Below are 21420 nucleotides of genomic sequence, written 5' to 3'. Positions count from 1 at the left end.
ATGTCTGGCTTAACAGCAAAAATGAAAAAAAAATCAACCTGAATGAGCACCTTGCAAATGCCAGGCAGTGTCCTGTGTCTACTATGCATTAGGCCTAACAAATCTGCATCACAAGCCTGTCACATAGATGCTTATGTCTATTACACAGCTAGGAAAGCTGAGGAGGAGGAGGTAGCAAAGTGGCTTCAGGGGCGATGCTGCAGGGAAGTGTGACAGTCACAGTCCTGCACACCAATCTTGGTTAGTACCTTGATGTCCTGCAGCTTAAATCAATGAAAGAACAAAAACAACAAAAAACACTTAGTCACCTCGATGCTGTATCAAAATCCCAGACTATGAGGGAGAACTGAAAAAAGGGAGTCACACAGAACCCTCTGGGAGACCACGTAACTGGAAAAGGTTTAGAAACGAGCTGCTGTCTGGAGAGAGAGAGAGGAGAAAGCACCTTCTCACACACGCCCTGAATACCAACATCAGCTGCAGAGAGACGGCTGGGAAGGAAGCTGGTCAGTTGCCTCTCTGCTTATGGCCTCCATCAAAGCACACCGTTGTGGTTCTTTTTTATTTTCTTTTTGAAAGCAGCATACATTCAGAGAGAACTTTCATCTGAAAGAAAAATCGTGAAACACTACCTACCGTTCATGAGGGCATAGGTGAGAATCATCACGGAGTTGTTTAGAAAGCTATTTTCCTCATTGATGATACGGAGCGTCGCCTTTTTATCTTCTTCCTTTGATGTGAGGCCAGCCGATAGGTAAATGATGACCATGTCTGTATCTAAACAAAAACATACAAACTGTTACACTGGGTTCTGGCTCAAGGCAGCAGTGCAGTTTCTTTGTCGTTTCCCCTCGGACTGTCCCGCCCCCAGGACCTGCCTGGCCCACCGTTCCTACTCCTTCCCATTTGATGCTGGGCCTTTCATCTCCCTGCCTCTGCTTCGCGTCCATCCTGCACTTTGTGGGCAATGAGGCCTCATTTATCCGCTGTCAGGTAAAGAGAGGCTCCTAATATATTTCCAGATAAAAGAAGATCTCCTTAGAGCACCCATGGTTGAAAAAATGTAGCCATCCCAAATGGAAAGCTCTTCAGCCTTCTGAAAATGAAGATTCAGAACCCAATTTAATCTTTTCCTTTAGCTGAATTATATCTCGTCTCCGGACTCTTTATTAGTCTCTGGATTTCTATGCCATCTACGCACAGCCCCTTCTCCAGATTGCTGAACCCTTCTTGACGCTGGGACAAGAACGCCGGCAGTTATCAGTTATAAATCTACCATAGGCTTGAAAAAGAGCCAGCACTGGATAAAAGTTTTAGATTTTTCTGATTAGTGCAAAGTTATAATCATTTCTGACATGTAGCTTCTGTATCTTATTATCACTAATGGGGGGCAGATACTTTACTCTCATGCACAGATTAATTCTCACGATAATCCTACAGGGTAGGTCTGATTTATTAGATTAACCTCACCCCATGGCCTTCAAACAGGACCAGGTACAGTGCAGGTGCTAAATAACTGTCTGTGGAATGAACAGTGGTGTGTATATACAGTGTAAGCTCCTGGGAGGAGTATACAGACCCCTCACTGTTGTAGCCAAGGCTACTAGTGGTCCTTGGCCTTGTTTGGGCCTAAGGTCAATTTAGGATACCTGGGGTATGCTCTGTAGGTTAGCTGGAAGTCTTGTAGGAAACTGAATATCATAACAGCCACAGCTAAGTTTATTTAATATTTATGATGGAATCCTGGATCTTATTATCACCCCCCAGGCCTGGAGAGATCAAATAATTTACACAGATAAGTTCACAGAGGTTAGAAAAATTCCAGAGTAGGAATTTGAAACCACATTGGTTGAAACCTAAAACCCACGCATACTTAAAACACGATGCTATATTGCTCGAGAGCACCTCAAATCATTAATTAACCAGACAATGTTCATTCCTGACGTAAATACTTTATGCAACTCATTTGGGTCCTTTTTTCCTTCGAACTGCTGGGAGAAGCTTTAGGTGGAGGCCTGTGAAACACATTACTTGGCCTAAAAGGGACTCCTCTGAGCATTAAAAAAAAAAACAAAGAAAAAATAGTACCATCAAAATTTGTCCCAGTCTGTGATGGTCACTCTTCTTGCCATGCTTTTGTTTGCCATCATTAAGAAAAATGAACAGCCCTAACCGGTTTGGCTCAGTGGATAGAGCGTTGGCCTGCAGCCCAAAAGGTCCCAGGTTCGATCCCGGTCAAGGGCATGTACCTTGGTTGCAGCACATCCCCAGTAGGAGGTGTGCAGGAGGCAGCTGATGGATGTTTCTCTCTCATTGATGTTTCTAACTCTCTATCCCTCTCCCTTCCTCTCTGTAAAAAACCAATAAAATACATTTTTTTTAAAAAGAAAAGAAAAACGAACAAAGAACACAGAAGAAAAATGCTAGCCATCAAAACAGGCTTCTGCTCAAGTGCAGTGCAGGAAGATTTGTAAGAAGAGGTTTAATGAGGTCTCTACTCACAGTTTTAAAGCTGGAACAAATGTCAACATCTGAAAATCAAGGGGTTTCACATAAAAATCCAGATTTCTGGCTTCTCTTGAAACAGAAGATCTGGCAACACAGGGCAGGACTTCCTGCCTGGCAACACAGGCTGGACAGAAGAGCAGCTGCCTCCCTGCTGGAGTATGTGCTCTTGGGCTAACCACACCCTGCAAACATCCGATTCCTTACCTCACCCTGGGGGCTTGCTGAGTCACAGTCACTGCCTGGCCACTGCTGGGCTGACGTTCCTCTCCACTACTTAAATAGCATCACCATCAAAACTGGACTTAAACTCTAGAGCTGGTTTGATGGCTGAAGAATCAAGTAGAAACACTTCCACTGAGGTAGATGGCACCTACAGGCAAATGGCGTCCACCAACTAGCCAATCCTCTTGAATACTTCAGAGGTCAGCCCTGTCTACTGACCTTACTGAATGGTGGGAAACTTTCCACTCAGCCAGCCTGTAATATTGGTCAGTTTCAATGCTGGTTGGCAAATTCTAAGATGAGCCTGATGACTGACACCCTTGCATAATCCCCTCCCCTCTTGAGTGCGGGCATGACCAGGAATTCACTTCTAACCAATTGACTATGGCAAAGGTGATAGAGTGATTTTGCAGATGTCATTAAGGTCTTAATGTCAATCACAAGGGAGAGCTGTCTGATTAAACCAAAAGGGAGGGTGGGCTTGATTAGTTGAGAGGAGACCTTTAAAGCCTTCCCTGAAGTCAGGAGTTGAAGAGGAGGTGCTCTCCTGCTGGCTTTGAAGAAGCAAGTGGACATGAGTTCTACAGTTGTTAGGAAAGTGATTATGTCAACAATTAAAGCTTGGAAGAGGACTCCAAAACTCTGATGAGACCACACACCTGGCTGACAGTGGGATTGCAGCCTTACGCAATCCTAAGAAGAGAACCCAGCTAAGCTGTATCTGGACTCCTGACCCAGGGAAACTGTGAGATAATACAATAAACGATGAGATAATAATATACAGAAACACAAAATGAATATGCTACCTGCCCCCATTAGTTGCAATAGTTACAGTAACTTCTTTCTTTCAAGGTCCCACCATATGCCAGGCACTGTGCTTTGCATTTAGCAATGCTCTTAGTTTTAATGCAGATACTATACAGAGCTTAAAAATATATTCTTTAAATTTATCTCAAGGATACATTCATTAAAAACCACACACACACACCTACAAATAGATTTTCAAATATAAAAGGGAAAATAACAGAGATTCCTTTCAGTAGTTTCAAAGTACGTGTCTTATTTCAAATATCCTTTCCATTAGCATGCACCCTAATTCCAGATCTTCTTTAATACACGGAAATTAAATTAGAGTGCCTTTGTACATTTGAAGAGCTATGCTCATCGAAATGACAGCTGATCAGAAGATGGAAGGATTAAGGCAAGAACTCCTGTGGCCCCATTTTACCTGCACAGGCACACAGGTCCTCCATTCTAAGTCAAAGAGGAGGCGAGGTTGACAATTAGCATTAAAAAGGATGTGGATATTCCCTGGGGAATAAATGGGATGTGTCCTTATGAAAGGAGCAGGAAGAGGAGGCTCTGGGGGTGAAGAAATTGTGCAGACTGAGCACTTGGATTGGGAAAGAAGAGAAAACCTAGTGAGAGCCTAGCATAGGATGACATTATGGCAACACACGAAAATTTTATCCCAAGTCAATTAAAAAAAATCCCTCTAGACATGGTTGTGTGATGCATTTATAACATATTCCTATCGCCGCCCTTTACTAGTTTATCAGTCCTCTGGGAAAATGCACTTACTTGCTTGGGACTTTGTGTTGTTGTTTGTGCTCCGAATCAGCTGAAATGCCTTTTGAAATCCCACGGCGTGCTGGGTAGGACTGTCCAAAGATTTGACGCTGCTGACGAAGGTAGACATCTTCCTTTTGGTCTCACTGGTGGCTGGAGACAGGAACGTCTTGTAGCACTGGTCCAGGGAGCAGGTCCTCACCGTGTCTGCCACAGTCAGCACTGAGATCTGGGCGGAGGAAAAAGGAAAGCCCTTATCCCACCATGGAAAGGTGTGGATGGTTGTCTTTTTACTTGTTTTCTAAATTCCAGAAGAGCCCGAGGAGTGAGAAAGCTTACAGATTTCTGAGAGTTTAAAAATAAATGCCTGGAGGCACACATCTATCAATTTTGAAAAGGATTAGTTAAGGATTGGTAAGAGGGAGGGACCCTAGAGTTTGGTTTTTGTTCCAAGATGAAGTCAGCAGTATGGTGTTCACATATAATATTAAATTTTTTTTTTCCATGCAAAGAAAAGTCTTAGCAAGTACTAACCATCTTGGTTGTCCAATTGGAGGTGGGGGGGGGGGGGGGGTAAAGATATGGGGGAGGTTTTAAACAATGACATTAGTGAGTAAAACTTTAGGATTTGGAAAAGTCAAAATGATGAAGCAGGAACTCCCCACAGGCGGACTATCATTAGTTGCAAACACACCTGTCTCTGAGGTGCCCTAGAGGTTAGTAAGCCTCCAGTGGCCTTTCCTTCTCCCTTCCCTCCCAAGGAATCTCCAGATAAAGTCAGCCATCCACCAGCATCCAAACCCTGGCCCTTTTGCTCCTTAACATAACTTCCAGTGTGAGAGTCACAGCTAATTAGAAGTCTTAAGAGGAGGCAGAAAGGAAGTGCAAGGCTCAGCTGAGTGGGGCTAGTTTTACAAGAGGTTTGGAATCTCAGTTGGCAGCTGCTTTCTCAAATACCAGAGTGAAAACTAAATTGCTCTCTTCTCCCAAAGTCATCTTAAAGACGGATTCCAAACCATATGTCATCAAACACAGAGTGCTTCTAAAAAGGTGTTCACGGCAGACCCAAAGCCACGCGGGCCCCGGGGATCATGGTCACCTTATCATGTTCGTCGATGGCGCTGAGGATGACCTGGGCAGCATCCTTGGCGATCTGGAGCTGGGTGTCGGTGACGGAGGCCCCGTGGTCCAGGATCACTACTATGTGTTTGGACTGCGGCCGGACTGTCGAGACGTAGATAGGTCTGGAAGGAGGAGAAGCTCTCTGTGGTCAATCCTGCATTAAGTACAAGGCCTCACCCTGAGCCAGCTGTGAGCCCATGTGCAGTCATGCTGGTGCCCAGGTTTCTCCACAGAGGGCAGGAGAATGCGAGATCAGCCCAGCGGGAGAAACTATTCTGGGGCCCTGAAAACAACCCCCCGAGATAACAGCGTGGGTCTGCAGACCAGGGGCTGGTACCCTGTGTCTCCCAAAGATGAAAGCGACTGGGAGACGGTTTTAAGCAGCAAACCCTTTGGAAGGCTGGCTTTTCCTCACACGACAACCCTCTCCGCTGCTTGTGGTGGTGCTGCTGCTCAGTGTTACCCAACGTCCTGCTGCAGGAGTCGGACCGGTGGCCGCCTCAAGCTGCAGACACAGCCTCAGAGGGAGAAAGGTCTGCTCGCCTGTACTGGGTACTCCTTGGCAGATGACAGAGTGGGACTTTGGGAAAACCCAGGCAGCCTATACTCGGTGAGCATGCTGAGCGGCTCGGAATACAGGTCTGGTTTCTCTCCCGCAAGACGAGGACCACTGCGAAGAGGGCCTTTTAGGACTGAGGCAGCTCACGCATGTCAGCCACTAAAAGGCCCCTTATCTACACATTTAACATTGTGCCATCAGGGCTGTCCGAGCCTGTGACAGCCACTCTTCTGGCCAGGTTTTTGTTTGCCAACATTAAGGAAGGGGGAGGGGTGGAGTCCCAGGGAGAAAGGCCTCCCATCAAAGCAGGCTTCCGCCAGAGTGCAGTACAGGAAGGGGTGTGAGGGGAGGCTTAATGAGGTCTCTATTCACAGTGTTAAAGCTGGAACAAATTAGGGGGCGCTTAAGAAAGCAAATCAGTCTCAAGAGAATGCTCTCCTTTATGGACACCCCTAAAAAACACTAGATTTTTTTTTCCTCTCTGGGAAATGTTAGATGCCAGTTGAGTCACAAAAGCCTGGGCACAAATTAAGAAATGTAGGCAAAGTACCAAAACACCTGGCCAAGTCGACACTCACTGTTCTCCAGCCCAAAGTCCTGCATTAATACTAAGGTACCACTAGTCGATACCATTGAGCCAGTAGGGAAATGGGATTAAAACAAAAAAATCCAGGAGATGTGGCTCCAGAAATGAAAGAGAGAACAGAAAAGAAGAAAAATCTAACTCTCCCAACACTGATGACTATGTTACACACGGAACTTTTTAGGTCCTCCAAGCTAGGTGAATAGGTTTTTTTTAAAAATGGACACACTTTCTTCATTCCAACTCAATTCACATCCTATCTAATAAAGCGGGAATATGCAAATTGACCATCACACCATCACAAAGATGGCGGCGCCCACAGCGGAGGCGGGGTTTCCATAGCACAAGATGGCTGCACCCACAGTGGAGGCCGAGTTCCCATAACGAGCCTTAACGAGCAGTCAGCAGGGACCTAAAGCTGCGTGATGTTTGGCTGGGGCAGGGGACCTGAGGCTGCACCCCCCGCCCGGTGGGGCTTGATGGGAGACCTCAGAATGTGCCCCCTGCCCCAGCACCAGGCCGGGGAAGTTCAGGCCACACTCCCCGCCTGGTAGGGCTTGATGGGGAACCTCAGGCCGCACCCCCCACACAGTGGGGCTTGACGGGGGACCTGAGGCCTCACCCCCTGCCCCAGCACCGGTCCAGGGGACCTGAGGCCGCACCCCCACCCTGTGGGGCTTGATGGGGTGCACCCCCCGCCCTGATGCTGGGCCAGGGGACCTCAGGCTGCTCCCCCCACCCTGGGCCAAGCGACCACAGGCTGTGCCCCTCACCCCGGTCCTGGGGGACATGAGGCTGCACCCTCACCCAGCAGGTCTTGACAGGGAACACCGGCTGTCCCCTCCCCCCCCCCCCCCCCCCCCACCGGGCCAGGAGACCTGAGGCTGCACCCCCACCCAGCAGGGCTTGACAACTGTGGGGCCAGCTGGGTCTCAGTATCACGTGATTTTGAGGCACCGTGAGTGGCCGGGGACTTGACACTGGATCCTGTGGGGCGCCCCAGACTCTGACAGGAGAAAGATTTTCATACACATTTTACTAAGTTTCTTTCATCTCTGACACTTCTATTATAGAGAAAAGGCAAATAGCAATGTTAAAGTATTTCCTCTAATTAATCCCCTTTTAATGTGCATGAATTATGTGCACCGGGCCACTAGTAAATAATAAGCAGCATATGTGTTCACACTGTCATAATGATGAGTTCGACATATAAATAGCAACATATTTACAATCAAGATGCATGAAACCTGCCTAGCTGGCATGGCTCAATGGTTGAGCGTCGACCTATGAACCAGGAGGTCACGGTTGGATTCCTAGTCAGGGCACATGCCCGGGTTGCAGGCTTGATCTCCAGTGTGGGGTGTGCAAGAGACAGCCAATCAATGATTCTCTCACATCATTGATGTTTCTATCTCTCTCTTCCTTTCCCTTTCTCTCTGAAATCAATTAAAAAAAAAAGATGCATGAAACCTTCCAAGTGCAGGGTAATGTTGATTTGGGATAAGGTCCTGCCTGTCCTTTTGGATTATCCCTCACAGGTGATTCATTAAAAACAGCATGCTGCCCACCTGGCGTGGCTCACTGATTGAACATTGACCTATGAACCAAGAGGTCATGGTTCGATTCCCAGTCAGGGCATATGCCTGGGTTGTGGCTCGATCCCCAGTGTGGGGCATGCAGGAGGCAGCCGATCAATGATTCTCTCACATCATTGATGTTTCTCTCTCTCTCTTTCTCTCCCTTCCTTTCTGAAATCAATAAAAATATATTTAAAAAATAAAAATAGCATGCCATCTAATTTCTCTTTGGAGAAGCACATGAAAATCAGGTGAAGAGAAACTCAAGCGATGGCTCATTTAGACTCGGTAAAGTGGGTGTCTTGTACCAACTGCAGAGGTTCTGGCATCAAACATCTGACACTGCAAAAGGGGAACTGTGGGGATTCCCAAGGAAGGAAGGAACCTTTGCCTCAGGGGCTCTGTGAATTGATGAGCCTTGTCCTACACACGATCTCTGTCACTGCCCTTCTGGCTACGCGGCACAACTTCAAGTCATTTCCACATGAACGATGGATCTTTAATCCAATGTTTCCTAGACAACCTTCACACTTGGAGTAGCTGAGATCTGGGTATAAATTTCAAAAGGATGGCCAAGCCCAGTGTTCCGACAGGAACAGTGAGCGTCACAACCTCTGCTCGGAGACACGCTACCAATACGTCTTCCAGGGCTGAACTGTAGGCACGGTATCACCGTGTTTGTCTCACCAAAAGTGTCTGATGCTCAGAGCAGTTTGGGTGCTGCAAGCAATTTAATTTCTTTAGTAAATATCTTGTTCTATTTTGGCATGTTAGATAGTTCTAGAAAAGCTCTGGGCTTTATCATGTGACCTTCCCTAGCATTTCCACAGTCAACCTATGTCCAAAGGCAAAATCCTTTCAGAATAAGTTCAAGTTTCTAAAACCGCAGCCTGGAGGCAGAGCCAGGTGTGTAAACGAGGAGCCAGTATTTCATGCAGATCGCTGTCAGGGGCAGTAATTACAAGGTTAGCAAGTAAGTCAACATACCTACTGCGATGCTCATAGCTGCCCTTACACCGGAACTTGTGTGCTGGGAAGACAGTGAATATCCCCTCTTCCGAACTGAAATACTGCCACTTGATTCCAGGGTTGGATTTCAGGTTGTCTGCAAGAACTGGAGGAGGGGGGAATATGAAACACAACTGCCGAACCCACAGGTGCACGTAGGCACCACTCCGCAGGCATCTGTTTTGCATAAAATGCTTGTCGTATGAAGAAATTCCACTAGATAGAAGGCTGTAAATTTTCTACTAAACATTTTCTTTCTGTCCCTTTAAAAAAACACATACCCCTATTAGAAAATGAAATGAATGTTTCAGTCAAGCGAAGCTATTAATCTTAACTTTGAATGGTGACACTATATGTCCGGGATCATTTTTTCCAGCGTCAATGATTCATCTGTACTAATGCCTCCCCTCACTGGGCTGGTCCCTGTTGGGCCAGCGTACACTTACTGGCTTGGATACATTCTCTAACTGTAGAAAACAGTGATGTTAATAGGCCTCGTCTCCAGAGGGACTAGACGTGTGACCTTGACCTTGCTCACTGCATAATGAAGGAAACAGCATCGACGGTACTTGAAAGGTCAGAACCATAATCATCCGATGATGGCTTCTGGAATGATTCCATGTGCCAGCACTGGGTGGAGGCTCTCTTTTATGTTACCTCATTTAGTCCATACAACAACCCTAGGATCATTATTCCCTACATTGGAGGTGAGGATATAAGCAAGTGTAGAGAGCGTAAGTGATTTGCCTAAGGCTTCATCAGTAAGTCGTGGAGCTGGCATCCAAGCCTGGGTCTCCAGGCTCCCGTCTTCTTTATATCGTGCAGCATTGCCTCCTGTCCTGTGTACACTGCATCCCTGTCATCGGCCGGCAGCTGGAGTGACAGCCACCTTACAGTGTGCAATCCTGTCCACAAAGTCTTTCTTAACCTCTTTCCTGGACTCAAGAGTTCTCTCCCTCCTCTGATGCCCTTTGCTCTGTTCCACACCAACTCGGTCGAGTATTATACACTTATTATGTGTAGGGTGCTGCCTTACATGCTGCAAAATATACAAAGATGACCCAAAAATAAACCCTACTGTAATAGCCACGATACCAAAAGAATCACATACAGGGACATGGAGCAGAAGGCAATGCAACAGAGGAGGAGTCTGAGCAAAGCCAAAAAGAAAGTGTGAGGTGCCTTTGAGAAAAACAGAAAAACACGTATGTTCTGAGTGCCACGTGACCAGCCTTTGGTCTGGCTCGGGGAGTCGGCAAACTTCTGTAAAGGGCCAGATTGTCAATGATTCTGGCTTTGCAAATCACATGGTCTCTATGGTATCTCTGCCACTGTAGTGTGAAAGCAGCCATGGACATATGTAAACGGACTGGCATTCACCAATATATACAGACATGTTGGTGTGTGCTAATCAAAGCTTGTTTACAAACATCGGTGGCAAGCTGTACCTGCCACAGCACACTCGGGGCCTCACACCTTCAGCAGTTACCCTGCCCAACACACACCAAGGAGCCGTAGCACATTTCATCCTCATAAAAGCCCCAGGAGTAAAAAAAATGACCATCCCAAGTTACAGGTAAGGAACCAGGATCAGAGAGGTTTTGGACCTGCTTCAGGTTTCAGTGGACAAGAAAGGTGTGGATCCAGTGCGTGACCACAATGCCCATTCCTCTCTCCACTCTGCCCAGCGGGCGACCTTCTCAAGGTCGTCACCTGGATTCGGGGGACCGGGCTCTCTCCTGAGATGGATGGCAAATGGGAGTGTGTGTTCACAGGGGAGAGGCTTTTCCTTCGCCTCATCTCCTGGGGGTCTGAAGGCTCAATCTTGACCTCATATTAGCCCTGTTCTCCAAGAGGCCCTGCCAATCCGGCAAGAAAAAGGCAAATGGCTGCTTTTGGAAGTAAAGCCAAACTCCATGACCTCATTTAAAAATAACATCTGTAACAATAAACAGGCTACAATGAAACTATTAAAAGGGGAGCTATTGAGAGCAAGAATGTTTTAAAAATAAATCACAATTCCTACAGTGCATGATACATTGAGTCTCCACCACCAAATAGCATGCCGGCTCCCTAGCATCACTGCAGCACGAGAGCTTAGGTATCAGGCAAGGTTCCGCAAATCCTCCCCCTGAGAACTCCTTTGGCATCTGATTAAATTTCATCCCTTATTCGGTACTAGCAGAAGGTGATGGATATGATGGTAATGAGGACCCCAGAGCCCAGAAGCAATCTATCATCGCGGTGCGCACCCCAGGAGGGCCCCTCGCTGACCCAGATGTGCGGTGAACGAGAGCCCCATTATCCCCACGGGCAGCCCAGAGGGGGCTTCTCCATTCATAGGAGTCAGGGAGGTGTTCTGGTCACTGGAAAACTCGGGCTGGGGTCCCGCACACTCACTCTTTCTTCAGAAATGCTGGATGGCATCCAAGAAAAAGCTGGGCAGGTGCCCAGCAGTCGGCCCAGGATGCACAGCCTTAGGCCTTAAGCTATCCCCGGGCAGGTCCTGTATCTGTCAAAACTGCTCTGCACACCTACCTCAGACAGACCCCGTGGAGGAGGCAAGAGGTGGTTTTTTTCCTCACTGAAGCGTATTCCTGAGACAGAAGTTATCATACCCTCTGAATCCCTCCAGTATTTATCTCTTCCCGCCTTCTAGCTCATAGGATTGTGGTGAGGGTAACTTTTTGCTTCTCGGTCCCTGGATTCCAAGATCCCTGAGGGCGAGGTCTCTGTCTGAGCCACCTCTGTACCCCTGTACCGATTTGCTTTCCACATCGAGGTACCCACTCCATGAGGGCTGCAGAGGTGACACCTGCAGGACCCAGGCTGGGTAGGGGCTGCACGGTCCTAATTCTCCGCTGTTCCCAGATACTGTTGCTGGATCAATTCCAAAAACTTATTTTCCTCTAATGCCAAATCCAATTAAAACTAAATTAAATACTGTGAGTACATCAGCATAGAGCAATGATTATTCTAAGTAGGTTTAAAAATAATAAATACTCCCTTCTCCCAACACCACCACCAAGTCAATAGATACAGAATAGACAGATAAGGGGAGGGATAGAAAGCTTGCTTGTCTGAAGATTTCATGGGACTATCCATGCCAGAAAGTATCAACTGTGTATTTTGAGCATATAAGTTTATTAGATGTCAATGATACCTCAGTCAAGCTGATGTGATAATAAAATAGTAAACATTTACCGAGTGTGACATAAACCAGTTTTATATATGGTGTGCCGCTTTTCATAATTCCTCTGCGAGTTTATTATTCCCATTTTACAGAGGCGGAGCTTGCTCAAAGCCACCAGGGTGGAGTGATGATTTGATGTAGGCGTGTCTGCCCAAAGCCCTTGCTGTTGCCAGAATACCACAGTGCTTCTACCTGTCAGTAAGTACATGCTGCGATGGGTTAGCAATCCTCGGATAAAAAGCTCACCGAGCATTTCCTGAGAGGCAGAATAGACATATATAAACATGTTGGTGTTACTCAATCAAAATAACTGGTTGCATTAGCTTGTACAAATATAATGCAAGTAAATACAGTTAAGGAGACGAGATGCGAAGGAATGATTTCACAACTGACATAAGGTGTAAGGCTAAAGTGACATTTAATCGCATGCGTTTTAAAACAAACTGCTGAGTTGCTGAAAATGGCACCCACCAGTGGGGAGGCCGATGTCGCGGGGTGTGCCCCGGAGCCCACTGGGCTGGCTTAACTGGAACGTGGCACAGACACAAGCTACAGCTTGGCAGGCAGAGCCAACAGGAATGACAGCACTCATGATTCTGAGCGACATCTAACGGAGAGCATATTTTAGACAACGGGAGGAGGTTTTATTGAACTGAGAAACTATCTAGCTGAGACCTCTGGATTACTTTGTCGGTGTTTTTCTCTTTGCCTGTCCATGGGAGCAGCCTATGTAAGCCGTTTGGACGCAGGCCCAGTGCTATTCTGCACTTTCTATTGAATCCGGGTAGGCACTTAGGAACTAGAAGGGAGACTGGATAAATAGGAATGGACTCGGAATAAGAAGCCATGGGTTGAAGTCCCATCTCTAAGACTGGCAAGCCCTCTGGCCTTAAACTTACTATCCAGACCACTTGTAGAGGCATCTTTCAAAAATGGAAACCAAATCGCACCATGGATTTGCTTAACACCCTTCAGAGATTTCCCACTATATCAGAGATTTCCCACTACACCACTCCTAGTACTAAATCCAAACTCGATAGGGCCCTCTGCCACCCGGCCCCTTCCTACTTTCCTACCTCACCTTTCCCCTCTCCCCCTCGCTACACATCAAGAGCTATTTCTTTCAGTTTGGCAAATGCGCCAAGCTCTTTGCACAAGGTGGTCCTTAGGTCCCGAGTAACTCTTTTCACTCTCAGAGAGACTTCCCCTCCACTCTCCTCCTCCCTCAGAGCATCCAGTGTTCTCCTTCATAGCAAAAATGGGTCCTGTTCATTGTATTTACGTTTGAAGGTATTTGATTCAAGTCTCTGGTGCAGAGGAGCTGTAAGCTCCAAGAAGGCAGGAGCCAGGTCAGGTCTTTCTTCACATTTCTGGTCTCCTGGCATGGGCCTGGTTTTTAGGAAGTGCTCCGTCAGTATGTACTGAGTGAACTAGTGAATGATGATCTTGTCAAGGCTTTTCACCTATGTCCCCGTCATCTCCCCCGATTTCCTCATCTGTAAAGTAATGGATTTCAACAAGGTGTTCCCAAACCAAAAGAGAAAAGTGTTAAAAGGGCAAAGAATGAAGGCCAACAGGAGGGAGATACACAGGTTTGCAACAAGAGAGAAAGAGCAAACTTCCAACTGGGTTTAATCAAGTTTATGCCCTGCCCCCCTGCCCCCCCGCAAAAAAAAAGTCAGGACAAGAGATAGTAATAGTGATCCAAGATTAAACAAAATGTCCAAACAGCACCAAGACACACTTAGATGAGAATGATGGAGAAACAACCTTGGCATTTAAAAAATAAAGAGCTACCTGTGATGGCACCTTGCTCTTCAAAGGCAAACTCTACCCCTTCCCTCCCCCTCAGCATAGCCTTCAACAAATTGACTATTTCTCCCTCATGCAGTTTCTATGTGAATTCAGAGCAAAGAAAAACAATTCTGTAATACCCACTGGCTTATTTTTCTTCAACTATCACACACAAACTGTTGTCAGAGAAGCAGCTAAAAAGCATGCCTTTCCGCTTTTCAGGTGTTCTTTACAACTCCCATCACTGAGGCTCAAGATCTGCCTGCACACAGTGTACTGAACTGTCTGAGGGTAACTCTAACCTATGGGCCCCAGAGTCCACGGCCCCGAGTATCTTCCCTCCAATTTCACCATCTACATCTAACTTGTTCTAAGCTCATTGACCTCTTCAGTGAAACCCAAACCAACAATGTTTCCGCACTCTTATCTACGCTCTTTCATGCTTCTGTCACCCGGTGATGAGAAAGGGTTGGGTTAAAAACCGCTTGTAGTTGGGCTGTGACTATTGTTTTTCTCAACATATTCTCCACCAGGGGGTAGGCACAAGAAGAAAATGCTCTGTAAGAGAAGGCTTGCTGCCTCCCACCTCAAGGAACTCTGGGCTTTCCAATGCCCAGCCCAACACCACCAAGCAAAACACCCACAGCTATCTACCTCCCACGGCTTACCGAATACCAAATACAAGAGCTGTCCTAAATACACAAAGTTGCAGACATATAAAAACACTCCGACTTCCCCAACAGACCAGAAATTACATAGCACCTTTCAGTAATATTCTGTGCAATAGCCCTCATTTCGGGGGTGGATAAAATAAATTAACATTCTGAGGACTCCTAACAATTTCTGGCATTATACCCTATCACATCTTTCCAATGCCTACTCCTCACTCACATCCGGGGTATTGCTTTACCATGTTTTCAGGAGAGGCTGTATTTCATGGACCCCCCAGATATCGTTCATGCTGCTTCAGAAGTGGCAAACATATCCAGCATTTAACCACGTACCAAGCACTTTACTAAGCCTTTCATATGTATTACCTCAGTTAGTTTTACAACAATCCTAAGAGGTAGGTTTTATCTGTTATTCAGGCAGTTGGCGAGAGCCAGAATGTGGAGGTTCACCCAAGAGATATTACTGTTCCCGTTACAGAGTTAAGGCTATTCTGACTCAGAGAGGGAAGTGACTTGAGCTCTGAGCTGAATGAATCTGGAGCATGTAGCACAGTGATTCCTCCGATTTATACTCACTAAAGCCCATCACCCAAGTTACATTAATGACCACGGACCCACCTACCTCACGGTATTTATTTCAGTATAATTTTAAGTAGAGGAATCCTCACAGCTCTGGTTCTGTTCCAAGCTTGTCATGTCTGTTCTAGGCTAATTCTATCATGTAAAACAACCAGTCCATTCTGTCCTTCACCCAGTTGCGACAGCCTGGTCACGGGCTCAGAATCCAGAGTAAACTCCTGGGAAAATCCACAATCAGTGTGGGATCTATTACTCTACCCTCTTCCTTTCTAGCAGACCCTTCCCAAAGGATCCACAGGTCCAGGTGGTCTTCAAACATTCCCGGAAGGAGTAAGGGAGAATAACAGGATGGAGGTCTCAAGCCTGGCTGACCATCACAATCAGCTTTGAAAAATACAGATTCCCAAGCTTCACCAAGCCAACATCCTGGTTCACTTGTCTGAGTTGAGGGCCAAAAGGTTAAGTGCACTCCAGCTGACTCATGATCACTCAGGTGGGACAACTGGACCAAGACATTAAACTTCATTATCCTGTTGCCTTAGTTTCACTTTCTTTCTACACTGTTTCTCTGTCTTTGGCACATAAACACTAAGTATTCCCAATTTAAAAAAATATTAGCAGCAGCAAGAACAATAAAACCCTTCCTTTCTCTGACCTTTCCCGAAGTTATCAGTGACTTTTCTTAGCCAAGCAGCTTAGAAGAGGGGTGTACACTGATTCTACACTTCTTCTTCTTCTTCTTTTTAATGTTTTTATTGATTTTATAGAGAGAGAGGAAGGGAGAGGGAGATAGAAACATCGATGAAAGAGAACATTGATCCGGGGTCTCCTGCTCGCCCCGTACTGAGGCTTGGCCTGCCACCGCAACCGGGCACGTGCACTGGATTGATGGGTGACCTCCTGGTGCACGGGTGGATGCTCAGCCACTGCGCCACACAGGCCGGGCTGATTCTCCACCTCTTGCCATCCCACTCACTTCTCACCTGGTCACTTGTTTTTTGCCACAGCCTCTCCCCACCACCCTCTCCACCTTCGGGGGACCTTTAATAGTCTATCTACCCTGGTTTCTCCTTCTTCCAGGCCAACTACACTTCCATCCACTCTCCACAAAGCTTTCTTATCTCCCCTGCTTCAAGTCTTATCAGTTGGTTGATTTCAAGCTAAAAACAAGTAAAAACAAAAACCAAACCCCAACAAAACCTTTAGGCTGGCTTTACGCTATCTTCATGTTATATTCCTTACCCCCTCTTACACAGTGATCCCTGCTATCTGCACTTTTTTACAGATTCGGAAATGGGAAATGTGCTTGCCACAAGCCTATCTCCTGGATAATTCCTATTGTCTTTTAAAACACAGCTCGACCTCACAATCTGGGTCAAGTGCCAGGGCTTATCCTTATCAGGACAACACTTAGCACTGCATTGTATCTGTCAGCTGATTTTCCTACTCTTCCTGAAGCCCCTAACACACACACATATACAACTGGCTGTGAGCTCTCTGAGGGGAGGAACTCTCCTAATTATCTTGCCATAGTACCATGTGACCATACAGCTGACGACTGAGAGAAGCTCTTCATGAGGGAGTGCGAGGAAGGGGTTGGGGTTCATCCTGGGTCTCAGGCTTTAGTGAAAAAGTAAAATGAAGCTGCTATCAATTGACATGAAACATGAGCCGAGGAGACGGTTTGGGTAGGAAGAGAGAAGGTTATAAGTTTGGCTTTAAACAGAAAGGGAGTGAAGTATCATCAGGCAGGATGCGGTGGTGGAGCTATCTGTCTTCATCTGCAGCAGTCTATTGTGGGGAAGCCACTGAACTAGGAGTCAGGACACAGTGTTTAGAGTCATGTTGGTAGCAGTAGTTTGTTGTTAGACTTTAGAGAGATCAGTTAACGTCTCTGGGCCTGTTTCTCAGCTATAAGATAGAGCAGATACCTCCTTTGGTAAGAATGAGACAAATGTATAAAAAGGTTTGTGAGGCACTAAGAAGCGATGGGTTGATTTTCTTGTGTACACTGTGTTTCTGGACTCAACACAGTTGGTTTCATATGAATGACACTATTCACCTGCATAGTCTGTGTCACTCTATACGCCTGAGACATTTATGTGTGCTGACTTGCTGCTAAGCTAAGGAAACTAGTGCTACCTTACAGCAAATCACATCCACATTTCTTTCTTCACTAAGGTCCTTCCAAAGTCTTGGTTTTCCTAACTAATAATGAGGGAATATGCTACTTGACCCTCATGCTGTTGCAAAGATGGCAGCGCCCACAGCCAATAAGGAGGGAATATGCTAATTGCTGCCCCGCCCACAAAGATGGCAGCGCCCACAGCCACAAGATGGTGGCGCCCAGTCCCCTCCCTCCCCCAGGCACTCAGGGCCGGCCTGAGGTGCAGGCAAGCCTCAGATGGCGCTGCCTAGCTGCCCAGGGCTGCCCGAGGCTCAGGTAACCAGGGCCGCCCAAGGCTTGCACTGCCAGCAGTGGCAGCAGCAGAGGTGTGATGGGGGGTCGCCTTCCCCTGATTGCTGGGTCATCTCCTGCCCCTGAGGGCCGCCCCCCTCGACTCCAGTGCATGAATTTTCATACACCCGGCCTCTAGTTCCATTATAAAAGCGAGGTAACAACATTACAAAGAAAATCCTAGTTTGTTTCATTTATTCATTCACTCAATAAACATTTGCTGTGTACTTGCTATGGGCAAGGCACTGGATTTTTTTTGTGTGTGTGTGAGCAGTAGGCACACAAAAAATAAATTAACTGGAGCAGAGGGTCAAGTAGATGTCCAATATAAAAAATTAAAATTCTATAATGAGATGAGCCATATAGTAAAGTAATAAACAAGAGTTGTAGCTGGGCTACCACAGCCTTTGGGCTCTCTGGGTGGTGGCTGGGGACTCCGCTGAGACTGTATCTCAGCCCGTTTCTCCCACTGCTCAACCCTGCTTCCTTGTCTTTCCCCACAGGCTGCCAGTCCCCATCTCTGAGTCAGCCTCCTGGTAAACCCAACAAGCTACAACAGACAAGGAATTCTCATCTTTGCCACAGGGAAGGTGGAAAAGAGGTTGGAGGAATGAGCAATATTTTATAAGTCAGAGAAGGCAGGAAGTGCATCTTAGGATGAAACAATAATATGAACGAATGTATGGAGAAGGGACAGAGACTGGTGATTTGAAGAAATGAAAGTGATTCCCAGAGGGTAGAGCTCAGAGGGCTTACAGAGGAGAAAGAGGAACAGAAGATGGACTTGAAAAGCCTCCACCTTTATCTTAGAGGTAAAGGGAAGCTGCCAGAGGGTTTTGAAAAGTGGAGTTACAGAGCAGGTATTTTCAAAATACCAACAGTATGCAGGATATACTGAAGAAAAAAAAGAGGGAAGAGGAGCAGGGAAACCTTTTGGGACATAGTAAATAATTATTCCTCTAGAAAGGCAATGAGGACCTAAGTGTGTGACATCTGCAGTGCAGAAGCCAAAGGAGACTCAAGACACATCTGTGAACTACAAAGTCTGAGCCAAGTTTCCCTTTCAATCAAGGGAGGACAATGAGACCTATGTCACAAACTGGTGTGATGAGCAAGAAGAGGAACACACAGGTAAATGTCCAGGGAGAGATCTTGTACACAGTAAATACCTGACAAACATTCATTCACTCATGCTTTTATTTGGTCACTGACTCAAGTTTAGTCAAAACTGTTCAATAAAACCTGGAGTTGTACTGGGTGGAAAAGGCAAGAAAGAGTTCCCAGTATAACCAGGATGGGGTTACCGATCATTGGGATAATGAGCCAGATTGGGAAGTAAGTTTAGAGGAAAGTTTGTGTTTTGTTTAATAACTATAGGATAATCATAGAGAGATGTGTGCCCTGAAGTTGGTTACACAATAAATAAACCCAGAAATAGGTCGTGGGTGGAGATGAAGATCTGGAATTCGGCAGCACGTGGTGGGAGTGGAGACGCTGGCTAAATTGACAACATTCAGGGAGGTAACAGTGATGTCAGCACAGTGGAGACATCGACCCTTCGGGACAGAATAATGGAAAAGGAGCCGAGGAGAAATGGGAAAGGACTGAGCAGAGAAGTAAGAGGATAAATGGAAACCAAAGGAGGACAGTGAGAAGTTTACATGTCAACTGCCACACAGTGGTCAAGTAAAAATGTGGGTCATTTAAAATCTTTCAAGGGAGCAATGATATAGTGAAAAATTGGGACATTCTAAATGTCGAAGTGGAGTAGATTCATTAATTCAACAATATTATGTAGTCACTGCTACAGTGATACAGAAGTATATTTATTTACATATTAGAGGCCCGATGCATGAAATTTGTGCAAGGAGCTCGGCCCTTGCGGCCCCCGCTGCCTCGCGGCCCTGCCCACTTGTCGTTCAGAAGGTTGTTCTGCCATCTGGTCTAATTAGCATATTAGCTCTTTATTATATAGGATGCACAGAAGAATGTTCAGATACTTTGCTAAGTTAAACAGGCTGTATCCATTATGATCATATATGTTATAAGAGAGTATCCTATATACTAAAAGCCTAATATGCAAATTGTCCCCTCGACTGGGAGTTCGACCACTCACTATGACGTGTGCTGACCACCAGGGGGCAGCATGGAACATGTTGGTGACGCGACACTGCAGTGGGCGGCAGTGGAGGCGCCGCTGGCCCCGATGGGCGCCGATGAGAGCAGGACCATGGAGGGATGGTGGAGCAGGTGAGTGAGCGGCGCCAGGCCAAGGCAGGTGCAAGCGGGGCCTGATCACCGTGCAGATGGCGACCAGCGGTGGCAGTGGGGGGCGGGGCCGCTGCCTGGCTCCCAGGTGCTGTGGGAGCTGGGCAGGTGCCCGATGACTCAAGTGGAGGGGGGTTTGTGGGGACCCGGGGGCCCAGAGGTCAGCTGGGACCTACCCTTCCATGTCAGACACTCGTGCTTCGATCGCTGGCCAGGCCTAGGGACCAAACCCATTCATGAATTTTGTGCACCGGGCTTCTAGTGTGTGTGTGTGTGTGTGTGTGTGTGTATGACTATATGTGGCAAAAAATCTTGTAAAAGCAGTATAATAGGATTTCTGTGAGAAACTGTAAGACTAGACTTTGAAGTAGATCGCAGTACAGGAATAGAGCTTGAAGGGGATCAAGGTGAAGAAAAGGGCCCTCAGTGTACTTAATTTTGTATTTGTGTATGTCACAAACACACACACACGGAAACTGAATCACACAACCTTGAGGAACCTGGAACTCTAAGTGACTGAATAGTTTTTAGATATTATATAAATAACTGCCACATCTTTTATGGCACACATGCAGTCATGGAGCTGGGGTAAGTAGGCATGAAAACAAACCAGAAATTCCTAGTTTGGTTGATTTTTATTCTTTTAATTTTAGTTTTTGGAGGTAGAATGCATCTTTTCACTGCATTGGTATTAGCATATTTAACAGCTAACTTCCATAGTATTTTAAAGAAAAGAGAGGAACCTCTGTAGCACACGGCCAATGTTTGCCATTCATAGAAGGAAGTGATGAATCCACTCCAGCCTCCAGGGCCACCTGTACCTCCTGCACGTTTAGTGCTGTAACGTGACTTGCAAATGCCCCTTACACCCCATGAATCCCATTTCTCAGTGAAGACTGCAATGCTACCTAGATCGAAGTTTGCAACTTCAAATGCTCTTTAAATCAAACACAATAAAGTGCAGACACTTTCTCTTTTGGTGAGAAAGACGAACTCCCAGCTCGACTCTCACCTCAATTGCATAACTCAAGAGAGCAAGAGGCAACTTTCCTTGGACTCTTCAAATAAACTCTCTTTAGGGATCAGGCTATGCACAAGAAAATAGCTCAGCAGGAATTTTGAAGAAAAAAGAGAGAGTGAGAAACTAGGGATAAAAGCAGGAAAGAACCTGAACGAAACATTACCAGCACCGTAATGTAACACATGCACTGTCAAACATTAGTTATTTGAATGGAATCAGGGACAAGGAGTCAATTTAGAGAGTAGAGATCTGGCAGGAGTGGTTTTAAGAAAAAGAACACACATGTGT

The 21420-nt window shown here is 46.4% G+C and overlaps 1 protein-coding gene across 3 annotated transcripts in view; it reads right to left on the bottom strand.

Moving 5' to 3' along the window:
- CACHD1 (cache domain containing 1) overlaps window positions 1-21420 on the bottom strand; it is a 212717-nt gene that overhangs the window by 45132 nt on the left and 146165 nt on the right. For all 3 annotated transcript variants that reach the window (XM_070405283.1, XM_070405284.1, XM_070405285.1), the window contains exons 5-8: window positions 9128-9254; window positions 5399-5543; window positions 4312-4528; window positions 637-777 (exon numbers count right to left, since the gene is read on the bottom strand). In XM_070405283.1, the coding sequence (XP_070261384.1) occupies window positions 637-777; window positions 4312-4528; window positions 5399-5543; window positions 9128-9254 (630 nt within the window). The remainder of the gene's footprint in view (window positions 1-636; window positions 778-4311; window positions 4529-5398; window positions 5544-9127; window positions 9255-21420) is intronic.

Source organism: Myotis yumanensis, unplaced genomic scaffold, assembly GCF_028538775.1.
Source record: "Myotis yumanensis isolate MYYU_CA2020_CCGP unplaced genomic scaffold, mMyoYum1.0.hap1 SCAF_2, whole genome shotgun sequence".
Lineage (NCBI taxonomy): Eukaryota > Metazoa > Chordata > Mammalia > Chiroptera > Vespertilionidae > Myotis > Myotis yumanensis.
The sequence above is the reverse complement of the archived record's forward strand: the minus strand, read 5'-3'. Positions and strand labels throughout refer to the sequence as shown.